The sequence below is a fragment of the Heliconius melpomene genome, chromosome 5 (genome assembly GCF_056956725.1).
Source record: "Heliconius melpomene rosina isolate 202511_hmr_F chromosome 5, ASM5695672v1, whole genome shotgun sequence".
In the NCBI taxonomy this organism is placed as follows: Eukaryota; Metazoa; Arthropoda; class Insecta; order Lepidoptera; family Nymphalidae; genus Heliconius; species Heliconius melpomene.
The window spans coordinates 9,235,884-9,250,247 of record NC_140393.1 but is presented as its reverse complement, the minus strand read 5'-3'; the positions used below and the strand labels follow the sequence as shown (position 1 = coordinate 9,250,247).

Genomic DNA, 14,364 nt, shown 5'->3' with positions numbered 1-14,364 from the left:
AGCATATTACATACTTTGCCCTTTTGACAAAGTAGGGACATCGTGATCGTAAATCTCATCATTTAGACTGATGTTCAGAGAGAAATTCTCATTTGGAGACATTTCAATGATAAAATGTCTTGAGATCTACGCGTACTACGAGCAAATGCCATGGAAAGAATTGTGTTTATCTTTTTTTCCAGCTTTACGCCTTGTCCAGCAGAGTAAATAGAGTAAATCCAGTGGTAAAACACTCTGTTTTCCACTTTTTGCCTGATTTAGAGATAATACTTGAGTTGGAACTCACGATTTATAAAGCGAAGGCGAGGCAACGAAATATATTTTTTTTGTGGGGATAAATGAAGTAGAGATTGGGGGTTTGGTGTCCACTCGAACGAATTTAATAATCTGTATTTTCATTTCTTCTCCTGCCGGTAAGTAGTAAGGAGTCAAAAGGCGGCGTTAAGTTCCACCACACAACACGTAATGCCTCCAGAATTCAGCGAAAACTGAGGAACGAAAAAACTTAACGGGAATTATTCTTCTTCGCTAAAAAAACTTAATAAAAAATAGCTTAATTAAACTTATTAAAAAATAACTTAAATCCAAATGAAATACCTGTGTATCTCTATGTATACTGTACGTGGACCAGCAGCACGGCTCCACCTGGTTGGAGTCCAGCCCCCAGAACTCCAGCTCCTCCTCGAAGAGTGGACCGCAGACATTTGTTGGGTAGTGAAGTTTACCAGTCCTGTAACAAAATAATAAATATTTTTATTCTAATGTAACAATTTCTAACAGAAGGTTACGTTTATATTAATAAACTTATCATTAACCTTTATGAATAACCGTAGTAGCGTAGCGTAGAGACGTCGTTCAGTGCCGCCACTCAACACGCAATACCTTAAGAGTTCGGCAGTAAGTGTCTTATTGGTAACGGAATGTCTTAACATCTTTAAACATTTTCCTTCTGCATGCTTTATTGATAGACGATCGACGATGTGGAGAATTCCATGTCTTAACAAATCTTTATGGATGCTAATTTTAGTTTGTCTCATTTATAGGTGATTCATGAATTTAATTCATATGTTTTAAACATGTGTTGTTATACGTGATAGTAGTGGGTTGAAATCTTAATGTTGATTTTTAAACGCAGGAAAGAAAATCTAGTAAAGAATATTTTAAATCACATAGAAAACACAATAAACAAGTTATTTATTACATAAAATGATACAATTTATGTTGTTTAAACTTAAATATAGACGTTCGTATGACGTCAGATCGTTAAGCTCAGTGGTTCAAAGCGATTACATACTCCGTTTCACCCGTACGTCCTAGGAAGGGGCACTTTATGCGGGAATCGTTTAGACTTATATAATAGTTTATTATATTGTTCTGACATTGAGTATTAGTTGTAGTATGGAAAATGTTTGTTTATTTATTTCTAAAGGAAATAGAAAATGAGGCCGACGTGACTACGGCGTGACAGTAGCCAATTCGATTTCCACTCGAAGGAGTGAACTATTTTGGCATCGTTCCTATGCATCAAACAGAGACCATCTCTAGATTTGCCTCGATAAAATGAAAATATAAAATATGCAATTTTCTCGGGTGGGAATCGAACCCTGAACCAATCGTGCTTACAGTCGCAAACTTGTGTCCCTGCGCCATGACTGGCTTCAATTTATAATTGATTAGATTCTCATTTAAGCTGACTATATTCATGTTCAAAACAAGAAGATATTTGGAACTGTGCTATCCCTAACCCATGCATTTACTTTTACCTATGTAACAAGTGAAAAGTGGAGAACGAATTCACTATTTACACTAACTTTCAACTTACCTCTCATAACAAGGTGTCTCGTTAAAAATTTCTAAGTTCACTAAAACGTTTACACGAAGCAGAAGCTGAAGTTGAAACTTTAATAAGTCTCGTCCAAAGCTGTTTATGTGTCACTGAGTGCCTATTACTATAAACGACACTGCTTCACGCTTGCACCTAATAAACTAACTTTCATTAGGTACTAAGATGTTATAAAAAGAGAGTCGAGTCATTATGTCTTTAACGATAAAATATTACAATACAATAGTCTAACATATCGGAAATCAACGCGTTTTGCCTTGACAATGAAGAAATTAAAATAATAAGTCACATGCTCGAGCCTTCGCGCCACGCCTGGCCTCAAAGATTTTTGTGGGGTCGAGGGAATGAAACATTTATTAATATTTATATTTCCATTTCTTCGCTTTGGAGGCAAAGCGCGGCGTTAAGTTTCGCTACTCAACACACAATGCTTCCAGAACTCGGTAAAAAGTTTCTCGGGAACGGAGTGTCTTAACACTAGGCTCCGTTTGCCTACTCTGCCGTGTGCCATAAAGCGTAAAACTGATTTTTGATTTAATAACAAATTACTATTTGTGATGATGCAGATCGAGAAGGTTTAGTTCGGAAACTGGGCAACGGTAGTGTCTTAATGAGAACGGAGATTCTTAGCACTAAGTTCCCAGGTTCCTTCCGCCTACCCTGCTATGTGCAGGATACAGTGTGAATTTAAAAAATATATTAACTAAGGTGGTGACAGGAAATGGCGGCCGAGCTTCGAAGTTGCTATTAGAAACCCTTGGTGAATTCCCGAAATTTAAATTTTCCTTATTCCTTTTAATTAAGCATTTAAATTCTAGCTTAATTTGTTTAAATGTTTAAGTTAATTATTTTTTGCAGCCGTTCCCTTCTTTTACGTTTGACCTGGTAGCCAAAATTAGTCTACAGTTAAAATACTACCTAATTATCATAATTATAAAAAATAATTCATATCCCCAATAGGGAATAGAGCCTACGACTACTGACTCACGCAGTCCCACTGCGTCACACCAACCTTAAAATAAAATGATTTATTAACAACCCTACATACATTTCTAAATTGTTACCAAATTGAATTTTAATTTAATTTAATTTTTCCACTCAATTATATTTCAAAAGGGAAGTGATGAGGAAGCCGTTTTCTAATTAAATTAATATATGGTTTCTGAGTACTATTTGTGTAAAATGTTCATGTAGATACGTATTATATGAATAAAGACCCTTCTAAAAAACGCAGAGATTTTTTTAGGGACTTATTTCTATTTTTTCCTCTCATTTTCTTCTCTCTACTCATCGCAACAAATGACCGATAAAAGCAAACAAATAAAGAAACACTATATTAATATGTAAGAAAATTCACAAAGTTAAACAATAATATAAACATGTCACAGAAAGTTACGTCGAAACTTGTACTAGGAGGCATATTTACTGCGGCGCTTCTCGCTATATCCCACATATAGCACGGTAGGCAAAGGGTACCTAGTGTTTAGATACTCCGTTGCCCACGCCCCGTCCAATTTAATAATTTTCAAGACATTACTTATTGAATATCGGAACTCTACGCCGCGTTTTGTCATATTACTTTAATAAAAATGTCGATAAAAGAAATAAAAATGAAAGAACCACTATATCAATATAATAAAAAAAATTATAAAATATGACAGCAAGTTATGTCGAAGTTTTTATAGCACGCGTCGCATCGAAACTTGTACCAGACGGAATATTTATTACGCGACGCTTTTGAAGCTTTTTGGAGGTGACTTTTTGGGAATTTCAGTGGGAACCTTAATTGCTATATTGAATTTGTAGTTTTATTGCTGTTGCTATTTTTTATTAAATATTTTGAACGATACATTTTATTTAAGCCTTCATTTTTTGAGTTGGTTTTTTTCTGTGTGCTATATCACGTCGATGGAAAGTTATTAATTCTTTAAAAAATACTATAAATTAAAACTTTATATAGAAGTCCTAACATATTGAAGGAAGAAATCCAAAATCACTCTAGTTCTAAAGTTATGATTGTAACAAAACCAATACGAATATATCTTATTAATACGCCGTCTGACAGTAAAGTTGACGTTTTTAAGTTTGATTCCCACTTGGAGGAAGGAGATTTTTAATTAAGTTTGGGGAAGGAGTGGAGACACTGCGTGAATCTAATAAAAAATAAGCCTTTCAACTATTTATTTTTAATTCATACAACTTATTCTATGTATAATGATCATTGAGAACTATTTATATCATGCATAATATCGATTCGCAAAAGGTTATTTCGGAACTGAAGCGATCCGAGAACTGCGGATTGCGGATGTCCATTTCCGATGGTATATTTTGTTTGTGATGTTTCAGTGTTAACATCAAGCTTTTAATTTATGGTCATCAGTAAAGAAAAGTTTTTTTTAAAGAAAAGAGACCAGTATGGATTCGATTCCCACTCGAGGAAATGAAGTATTTAATATTTTCATATTATCGGTCTGTGATCTATGATACTGAAAATAATCTACTAATGAAAAAAACGATTTTCGAACTTATATATGAGATTTAAAGAATGAAGCTTTAAAAACCCACGCCCTGTAAACCAAAGCTCCAAATTATTTATATTTATATAAGTCTTTGATCCTCCCTCATTAAATTTAAAGAGACATTCTTATGTACCCTGAAGATATTTGTGTGTTCATTTGCGGTGGACATAATCTGACCCGAAAACGTTTAATCTTCTAAATTGGACGCAATTTCGCACATTTTGAAATTTAATTATTTTGATAGTTAAATCATTGGGTAACCAAAATTCTGTAAATTATAGCTTTGTATCCCACAAAAAGATCCTGCTATTTGTAGGTATAGGGGACAGTGTTAAGACACTCCGCTCTCTGCTTTCTGTCCAATTCTTGTAACATCGTGTCTTGGTTAGCGGAACTCAGCACCGCGATTTGTCTAACAGAAAAAGGGAAACGAAAATTGATGATCGAAGTCACAACCACTGCGTTTACAGTTAGACGCACTTCCCCACGACGACTTCAAGCATATGAGAATGTATTTATATATTTAAAACACATAGGTATATTAATTTTAACGTCGTAGCCATATTTTCTTATCGAGCTACATCGAAATTACAATAAAAAAAATGTGATACCTGCAGTTCCCTTAGAGATACTAAGAACGAAAAATAAATTACAATTTATATGTATAATAACAATTTCGAAAAATTTATTAATCATCGTCTAGAACAGAAACATAAAAGCACCTACTCAAAGATATTTGCTAAGATAAATAAATTTCAATAAGAAAACAACAGTAGGTGTTCACTTTTCATTTTGTTTATACAAAATATTGAAATAAAAACTTACAAGAATGTGTTCTTTCAACTAATAAAAATGTTTATTTCTTCTATGAAGTACTAGACTAAAATATATATACAGAAGAACTTTGTAGCATTCCATGTATCCTTTTCTGTGACGTGTTGAGTGGTGGAACTCAACGCCGCGCTTTGCCTCGTCCAAAGCGAGAAATTAAAAATATTAAATAAGTCATTCATTTCCCAGAGCCTGAATCAAACCCACAACCGTTGCATTTACGTTGTATATTGTATTTTTTAATTTTTTTTTTGATATGAGCTCCAATTCCTCTGGCAACAAGTTCCACCACTCAACAAACAATGTCTTGAAAATTAGACGGAATAAGGCAACGGAATGTCTTAACACAAGGTTCCCTGTACCCTGCTACGAGTATATTCGGGGTATAGCAAGAACTTAAACAAAAAAGACTAAAATGTAACACAAAAGTGCAACGAAAACGAAAGTAATATTAATTTGCATTTGCATATAAAGCAAAGAGATGATTCAATTAGGTTTATGGCTTGTATATGAATATAAAGTATTTGTTCTTTCAAAATTTTTCGCTTTAAAAATACATTGTCTATTAGCCTGGGGGATAATTGTTTTAAGTGAATACCTAGTGCAGTATTCTGAAATTACCTTTGTACTATAACTCATTCTATAACATTGTATATATAACTACAGAAACTACACAACCCACCTAGTATTAAAAAGCTGTCTGCTTTTGCCAGAATTCGAGTTTTTTTTTGGACTTTGTGTCCAGTAGTACTCAGGGCCGCAAAATAATCTATATATATAAAAGGACTTGTCTTTACTGACTGAGGTAAGACGCACGGACAGCCGTAACCGCTGTGCGTAGAAACTTGAAATTTGGACAAATGTTAACTTTTGTAATCTGGACATCCACTAAGAAGGGATTTTGAAAAATTTTAACCCTAAAGGGGTGAAATAGGGGTTAAAAGTTTGTATGGAAAAAAATTTAAATCGGCACCGATTTTTATTAAATTTGAAATTTAGATTTTTAAAAGTATTTAATTGAACACATGTTTCGTGGTTTATTAGATTCCCCCCCCCCCCCCCCAAATAAGCAAGCGAAGCTGCGCGCGTCCGCTAGTATTATATATCTATAATGTGGGTTAAATTTTGAACATACTTTCTTTACATTTTAAACCAGCTATTAGTATCAAAAAGACCAATAGAATGTTAAAATTCAGAAACGCGTAAATCTCGAGCTTTCTCCCTTGGGTTGTAAAGAGGCCATTATTGGCTGTTTTTATTAACAAAACGGGCTGCCGTTTTACACAGAAATGTATGGATCCCATCTAAATGGAAATTACCTTACTGGTAATACGAAAACATGGTGAAAATCTAAGGAAATTCGCCACTACTCAACACGCAATGTTTCAAGAATTTGGCGGAATATGGGAAATAGAGTGCTTTAACACTAAGCTCCCTCTGCCTATCCTGTTACAGCGTGAAGCGAGAAAAATAAGTGACACCATCGCGCTAGGAATGTATCTATACCTACTCATAAATAAAACGTTGCGGCGTTGAAACCCACCTCTCAATATATTATAGTTCAGATAGAAAATGAAGAACAGAAACTTTTAACACTAGGTTTTTATGCCCACTATATCATGCGGGATAAAGCGTGCGTCTACCATCATTAAAGTTCATTTAAATCTTAATATTAACCCTTAAATAGATTCAGAAAAAAGAACAAAAAACACACTAGTATACGTTATATGTAAATATACAAAAGACGCTTACGAGTGTGAATTAAATAGGCTTCTCTTTTCTACGGCGATTTACATTTAGAATATAAGCAACACGAGACCGTCATGGCGCAGATGCACAAATGTGCGACTGTAAACGTAGGTGGCTTCGGTTCCCAGTCGGGAGAATGGGATATATAATATTTTCATTTTCTCACTCTGGTAACTGCACAGTACGGCGTTTAGTTCCACCACTCGACACGAAATGCTTAAAGAATTTTACAGAAAATGGAGAACCGAAGTGCCTTAAAGAAGAACGGTTTCTTTCTTTTCTCTTTCTCTTCCTTCTGAACAGTAGGTTCCCAATGCCTACCCTGCTTTGTGCGGGATACAGCCTGAAGCTGATTTATTTTATTTATTTACTAAAATCTTTATGTGATTAATTTTAATCGCCACTTATGAATTTTATCTTCACAAAAATAAGTGCTAATAAAGTGTTAAAGATTAAAATAATAAGTAAGTTCATTTAAAAACTTGGCACAACGCGACGCTACCGCAATAAATAAAACTTAAATTTTAACAGCGTTAAAAGCAAACTATATGGTGCTTATAAAATCTTGGCATCCAATTTTAAAATATAATTTTTATCTTTATACTTTAAAATAATATTGTTAGTATTATACAAAAAAACTCTATTGTAGAAGAAAAATTAAAAGAGAGTATAACAGGACAGTCGTGGAGCAGGGGCACAGACGTGCGACTGTAAACATGACAGAAAGTGGATTCAATTTCCATGAGGAAATTAAATTATAAATATTTCCATTGACTCTGGTATCCAGGCAGAATGTGGAGTTCCACCAGTCAGAACCCACTGCCTCCAGGGCGAAAAGTAGGGAACAGAAGTGAACGGTGAACGGAAGAACGGAAGTCTTAATAGGAACGTAGTGTCGTAACACTTGGTCTCCAGGTTCCCACTGCTTACAATACCATGTATAAATAATAATAAAAAAAATATACGAATAAAGTTCCGAGAATTTTAAATGTACCGTAATAAAGTTTCGAGAAAATCTGAAAGAACTTACAACAAGTCGCCTGGAGGTGAAATTTAATTAACAAGAATATTATATTTTTTGCGATTACAAAATTAAAAATTTTAAAATTCTCATTTTTGTATTCGTACATACGTTCCACAAATGTGTGTGTGACTGTAAAAAAACTACGGAATCAATATCCAAAAATAGTAAATATTTATGAATATGGTGTACTATAAGATAAATGCGGCGTTGAGTTTCGCTCTTCAAAATTTATTTTAAAAGGATACCGTTATTTTGATTTATGAACAATTTGTTACACAAACAAAGAGACAGGTGAAAAAAAATCTGATAAGGCTTCCATTTTTTCTTTTCATGTATAGTGCTAAACAGTGTGTAGCTAAAATATCTTCACACATTCCCATACTTGCACAGAAAGTGTTCAACAATTTAATAAAGGGCCACATCCCGACACTTTTAGCAGGTCAAGAGTCACTCGGACGTAGCCGCTTCAGGCCACTAAATTAAATTACGCGATTTTTTTCAAGATTCACGCTTTATATCGCACATAGCACAGTAGGAAGACTGGCCTTATACCTGATGAAAACTTTTTTCTTAAAAACTTTGTTAATTAAGTACCATATGTTCCTAATTATACTTTTTACGAAGAAAAATATATTACACTTTAATTGCGACACACTTATAACTCTAACTATGGGTAAGGGGTTTATGTTTTCCTTAATTCTGCAACCTAGTGATAAGACACTCCCTTCCCCACTATCCGTTGGAATAAGTAATATTGTGTGTAGAGTGGCGCATCTCAACACCGTATATTTGTTATCAATTTACTCAGAGAAATATTAACTTACCTTAACACAACTTCATATCTTATATTTTAACGAATTAAAAAAAAACGACGAAGTGATACATTTCTACTTATTCGTCTTATTTTAAACTACGAAATAAATATTTGAAAAAAAGGCACAGATGTTAAATCAAACTTTTATTGTATCATCATTGAAAAACGCTTTTAAGTCGGATTTTCCGTAGGAGCTTACTGTATGCGGCCGGAAATCCGCTTAGAGCTTATATTTTTCAAAAGCTCTAAAGGAACGCATGGAAATTCTATTGTAATATATGTTTCTATACTTAAGATAAAAAAGCCTTTTTTGTAAAGCAGAGGCACATGTGTGTGACTAAAATGAGACTGCTTGTGGGTTCGATCCCCACTTGAGGAAATTATTTTTTTATTAAATATTTATATTGTCTTTTTTTGGTCTGAAACACGCAATGAGTCCAGAAATCGGTGGAAAATGGGGAACGGAGTATCTTAAAAAGTATAATTATTAATTTTATTATTTTAGGTCTAATTTTACCCGTTAAAAGCCGAACGCTAGCGTTAAATAAAGAAATTAAACACACAATTTAAAATTTAGTTAACCCCATTAATTAATCAGTTAAATTTAAGCCAGTCAAATCATTAACTATAAATTAGGGCGCGTTCAGTAAGACGTCACGGGACGGAGACAGGGACCCTCGTCAGGATGACAAACAAACAGACGATCCACCAACTAATAGCTTTTCGAGCGACATTCAAATTATTGATGTAAAGCATGATTAATATATAAGCGAACCCTGATCAATGCTAGTGGTGTATTATTTCATTTTCTTGTTTTGACGTGACAGTTTCAGTGTATTATGTATATTGTTCTATAGAGGCAGTACAGGCAGGGTACGCAGAGAGAACCTAGCGTTGAGACTCTCTATTCCCCATTTAGTAAGCGATTTGAAGACGTTGCATGTTTAATGGCGGAACTCGAGAGTGTGAAACATTTACCATCGCGTTCACAATTAAATGATGTGCCGTTACACACCGTCCGGCTCACGCTTAACCGGTTTTTATTCTTTATTATATAGTTATAATAAGACAAAATGGCGTTAAGTTCCACCACTCAACACGTAACGCCTAATGATATTTCGATACCATTTATATAGCACTTTCATTTATGTCGAAGGTTAACCGACATCAGCGGAGTTATGAAAACTTTCACGAAGCTTGTTAAATAGTTTTTAATGAATCTATTCAGTGAGATTTATTTTGATTGCTTATTTTAATCAATTCCACTCCTGCGTTCCACATTTTTGTATTATAAACATTTTTTAGTTTCACGCTGTATCCCGCATAAAGCGGGTTAGGCATCGTGTACTTAATTTTAAATAACTCCGTTCCCCATATCCCGCTGAATTCATTTAGCTATTTAGAAAACATTATAAATCTATTATTAGCAACCCACAAACAGTATAATAAAACTGTCGTTTCTGAGATATGAATGCAAATACATACAAAAAAACACATTTAAACGAAACATAAAACATTTCCTACCAAAATATTTACTGAAGTAACGTAATATCGACAAAAGTTAGACATTTTATTACGGAATGACGACCGTATTTGATATTGACCATTCGATCGTTTAAGATAATATATTGAATTCTGTATTTAGTTTGTAAACTTTATTGTGTAAATTGATTCTTTGCTCTAAATTAGCGTTCGAAGATGTGGGTTCGAATACCATGTGGTGGAATTATTAGTTATCATTTTGGCGTTAAGTTCCGCCACTCAACACGCAATAGTTACATAATTCTAGGTTTTCTTTGCCTTTCCAGAGTAGGAAATTGAAAATTATTATTTTCCCTAAATGAGGTTTTGATCGAAAAACATTATCTTCAGAGTTAAACGTTGTTCCACTGCACCACGTTAGCCTCTATAATATTTTTTTTTCTATAATATTTTTTAGCTTCACGTTATATCCCGCACAAAGCATGGTAAGCAGACGGAACCTGGGTAGCTGTTAACACATTCCATTCCCATTAAGAGACAAGGTTCCTTCCTTTCCGCCGAATTCTCGAGGAATAACGTATAGAATGACGGAAATCAACGCCACGCCTTATTACAAGAGCGAACGAATTAAAAAAAAAATTAATTTCCTCCAGTGATAATCAAACCCACAACCTGTCCACCATGGCTGGCCTCAAAAACAAGATATAAATATGTATGAAAAACTTAATTAACTTTCTTTCTACATACCCACATATATTTATTACTTAGCGATAAGCTTTCATTTAAAACTCATAATACCCTAATACTGTGTTCCATTAAAAAGTTAAATTAACTAAATCGCAAAATATGGACTTCTATTCTAAAACTTGATCAACGATTTTTAATGAAAAAGATTAAATTAATGTATTGCAAGTAGTTTACTTATATAGTAAACTTATACACTAGGAAAACTCTGTCAAATAACACACATTTTTTTTTAAATTGTAAGAATACGAGTACCATTAGAGGATAGGCAGAGCAAATCTAGTATCAAAACAATCCGTTCTCCATTTTTCAAAAACAGCGTATTGAGTTACGGAACTGAACGCCGCGATACTAAGCTATAAATCATAATTTTATTAATTAATCATGGACTTAAAGCATAATAGTACAGACTTCCGTGTTTATTGCATGTCACTCAAACAGTGTAATTAGGTCGCGTTGGTTAATCGCTTATTTGTCAATACAAATTATTTTTGCAATTTGGCCCTCCCGCACCTTCGCCCGCTTGTACTATACGAATATTTACTTAACTGTATGTAGGGCACAAATATTAATATTTTTAATATGGTTGTTTATCTATGCACTTAATAAAATTTAATTTAAATCTTCCTGGATTTTTTATTTCATTTTGCTCGCAAAAAATTTAGTATTAGAAAAATGTTTAGTTATTTCATATCTATTTGCAGGATGTAGCGTGAAGGTAAAAAAAATCCACCCATAACCTCTCTCTACCCTGATACTAAATTAAAACAAAGGTATATAACTGAAATGGGTGACACGATAAAGCACGCAATGTCTTGAAATGGGGAGCAGTGCTGAGAAACATTAGGTTCCCTCTGGTTACCTACGGGATACAGCGGGAACCTAAAAAAATGCCTAAAATTTTCAGCAAAATACCATTCAAATCTCAAACAAAATATCCCTTAGCTATGACATTTGTAGTAACAAACGAACAGCAAACATCGTCCAGCAGCGACCCTAATAACCTCTAATTAGTATAATCAGGATAGCTTTGCGAGGGTACTTGCTATGGCCATATTTTAGATTTCCCTCATTATAATTTATTAGAATGATAGTTGTCCATTGTGGCTAAGTTGGAATGGGTCTTATTTTACATCTAGCGACCCAAGCGGCTTCGCCCGCTTGAATTTGTTTTTATATTATAGCCAATCTATACAAAATCTTTGCATAAATTGTAACCTGTATGTTATTCTGATCTATAAAAGTCATTAATATAATGTCATTGTTAAAGGCTAAATCACTTCAATCATCGTAGTTTGTGCGTGAAAGTTTTTTTTATGTATATCCCGCACATATCAGGGTGGGCAGAGTGAACTCGGAAACCCATTTTCACTTTACCACTTCCATTTCCCATTCTCCTGTTCCGGATACCAAGTAAAGCTAAAAAAACTAACAGGATCAATCGAATAAACCAATGTATTTGGACTAGAAAATAGTTTTCCTAGTTTAAGACCAAATGACGCCTTTGAGGACCGTAAAAAGTGAAGTACTCACTATCCTTCCAGTCCTTACGGAATACGCCATAAAATAACCTATCTGTATCTATTTCTTCGTATATTTTAGTAAAAAGAACGATTTCATATATAGTCAGTTTGACATTTATAAGGGCATTTATACTCGAGAATGAATTATTTATATTTCTTCGTTCTAGTAACAAGACAAAGCGCGGCGTTGGGTTCCGCTAAACATTTTATTCCTCAGCGCATGAAGCTATGTTTCACGATGCATATTTTTTTTCATATGCTAGAGTATAGTAGACAAAACACAGCATTAAGTTTCACCAATAACCACGCAATATCTCGAAAACAGGATAAAAAGCACAGAACGTAGTGTCTTAACACTATATTTTTCAACAAAAATCAACTGTCACCAAATAAAATTTAATGTTTTCCACATTAAGTTTACTCTTAAATAAATATTTATTTCATTTATAGTATGGCAGTAAGTTATTTCAGCGACGGCTTTATTTCCCGAGGGTCGGGACTAAACGTCCGGCGAGGCGTCCGCATTTTTTACAGCTATCACGAAATATTACTGAAAATATGTTTAATTAGAATATTTTAGTGTAAATCCTATATCTTATAATTCAAAGTCGCTTTTCGTGTCTGTCTGTTGTTTCTAACTCTTCTTCTTCTAAACCACCCAACGGATTTTGTTGCGGTCTTCACCATTAAGTCGGGTGTTTTTCGTAGAAGGTTTATATATAGTTTATTATTTGTACATTCTTATGTAAATTAACATAAATACGATAAATGTGTATAAAGTCCTACCCGTTGAGACACTTTCGCGCATGCGCTGCTTTAATGGTAAGTACTACATGAAAAAAATGTACTGGAGTATTGTTCCTCTTAATGAGATCTACAAAAAAGTCAGCGACGGCATATTCGTATCTTTTAAGAATAACGTGTAGTGATCATTTTTCTGTATAAAAATAATAATTTCAATATTTTTTTTTTTTGTGAGGGATATTTTTCCATAATGGTATTAATCCTTATCCTTTAAAATACTTTATTAATTTTCTACGTTAAACGAAGATAAAATTTGCTTTTTAAAATATTTCGAAATTGCGAATAGTTTTACAGAAAAACGCATTTAATTGTTGACACATCCCGCCGTTGACACATCAGCTGTATGTTACTCAAGTTTCACTTATCCCTTACTCTCAGCATATAAATAAGTACATTAGTTACGTTGGCCATTTAATATAGACCAAAACTGTCTTTTACTGTTTTTCATTTTAATAAGTACTTTAGAAGTTGTTACAATATCAAAAAAATCCTTGCTGCGAAACGGCTCGCCACTCGCCATGCGTCCGCCGTGCCCACTTGCCTTACACGCATCGGTGGTTCAGTGGTAGAATGCTTGCCTGCCACGCGGGCGGCCCGGGTTCGATTCCCGGCCCATGCATTCTATATTTAATTTTCCTCACAGGCAGCCACGTCGTGCTTGCTTTTCATCAGGGACAGAATACCCCCTTCAGCATTAACCACAAGCTTGAAAAAAAAAACCCGGCTGCCTCTATAGCAACGAAGATTTTGAGTTGAATGTATTATTTAAGCGCGATATATTTGGTTTCACATTTTTTGTAGTAGTTAGTAGTAGGTAGGTTTTTGTTTATAATTTCTTCCGTTTAAAAATAGTCATTTAACTATCTAAAAATAGTCATTTAAATATATTTTAATAAGTACTTGAAAAGATTAGTAGCACAGATTTAAAATTACGCTACCTACTAAGAAATCCTTGCTGCGTAAAACAATTGAAAAATCCTTATTGAAACTACAAAAATGCGGGTTGCATTAGGGTTTTATTAATTTCCACA

The 14,364-nt window shown here is 34.0% G+C and overlaps 1 protein-coding gene across 1 annotated transcript in view; it reads right to left on the bottom strand.

The window, feature by feature from the left end:
- The window catches only part of LOC146539265 (potassium voltage-gated channel protein Shaw-like), a 129,997-nt gene that overhangs the window by 94,060 nt on the left and 21,573 nt on the right, over positions 1-14,364 (bottom strand). The window contains exon 3 of the mRNA XM_085185465.1: positions 598-730. Coding sequence (XP_085041591.1) covers positions 598-730 — 133 coding nt within the window. The remainder of the gene's footprint in view (positions 1-597; positions 731-14,364) is intronic.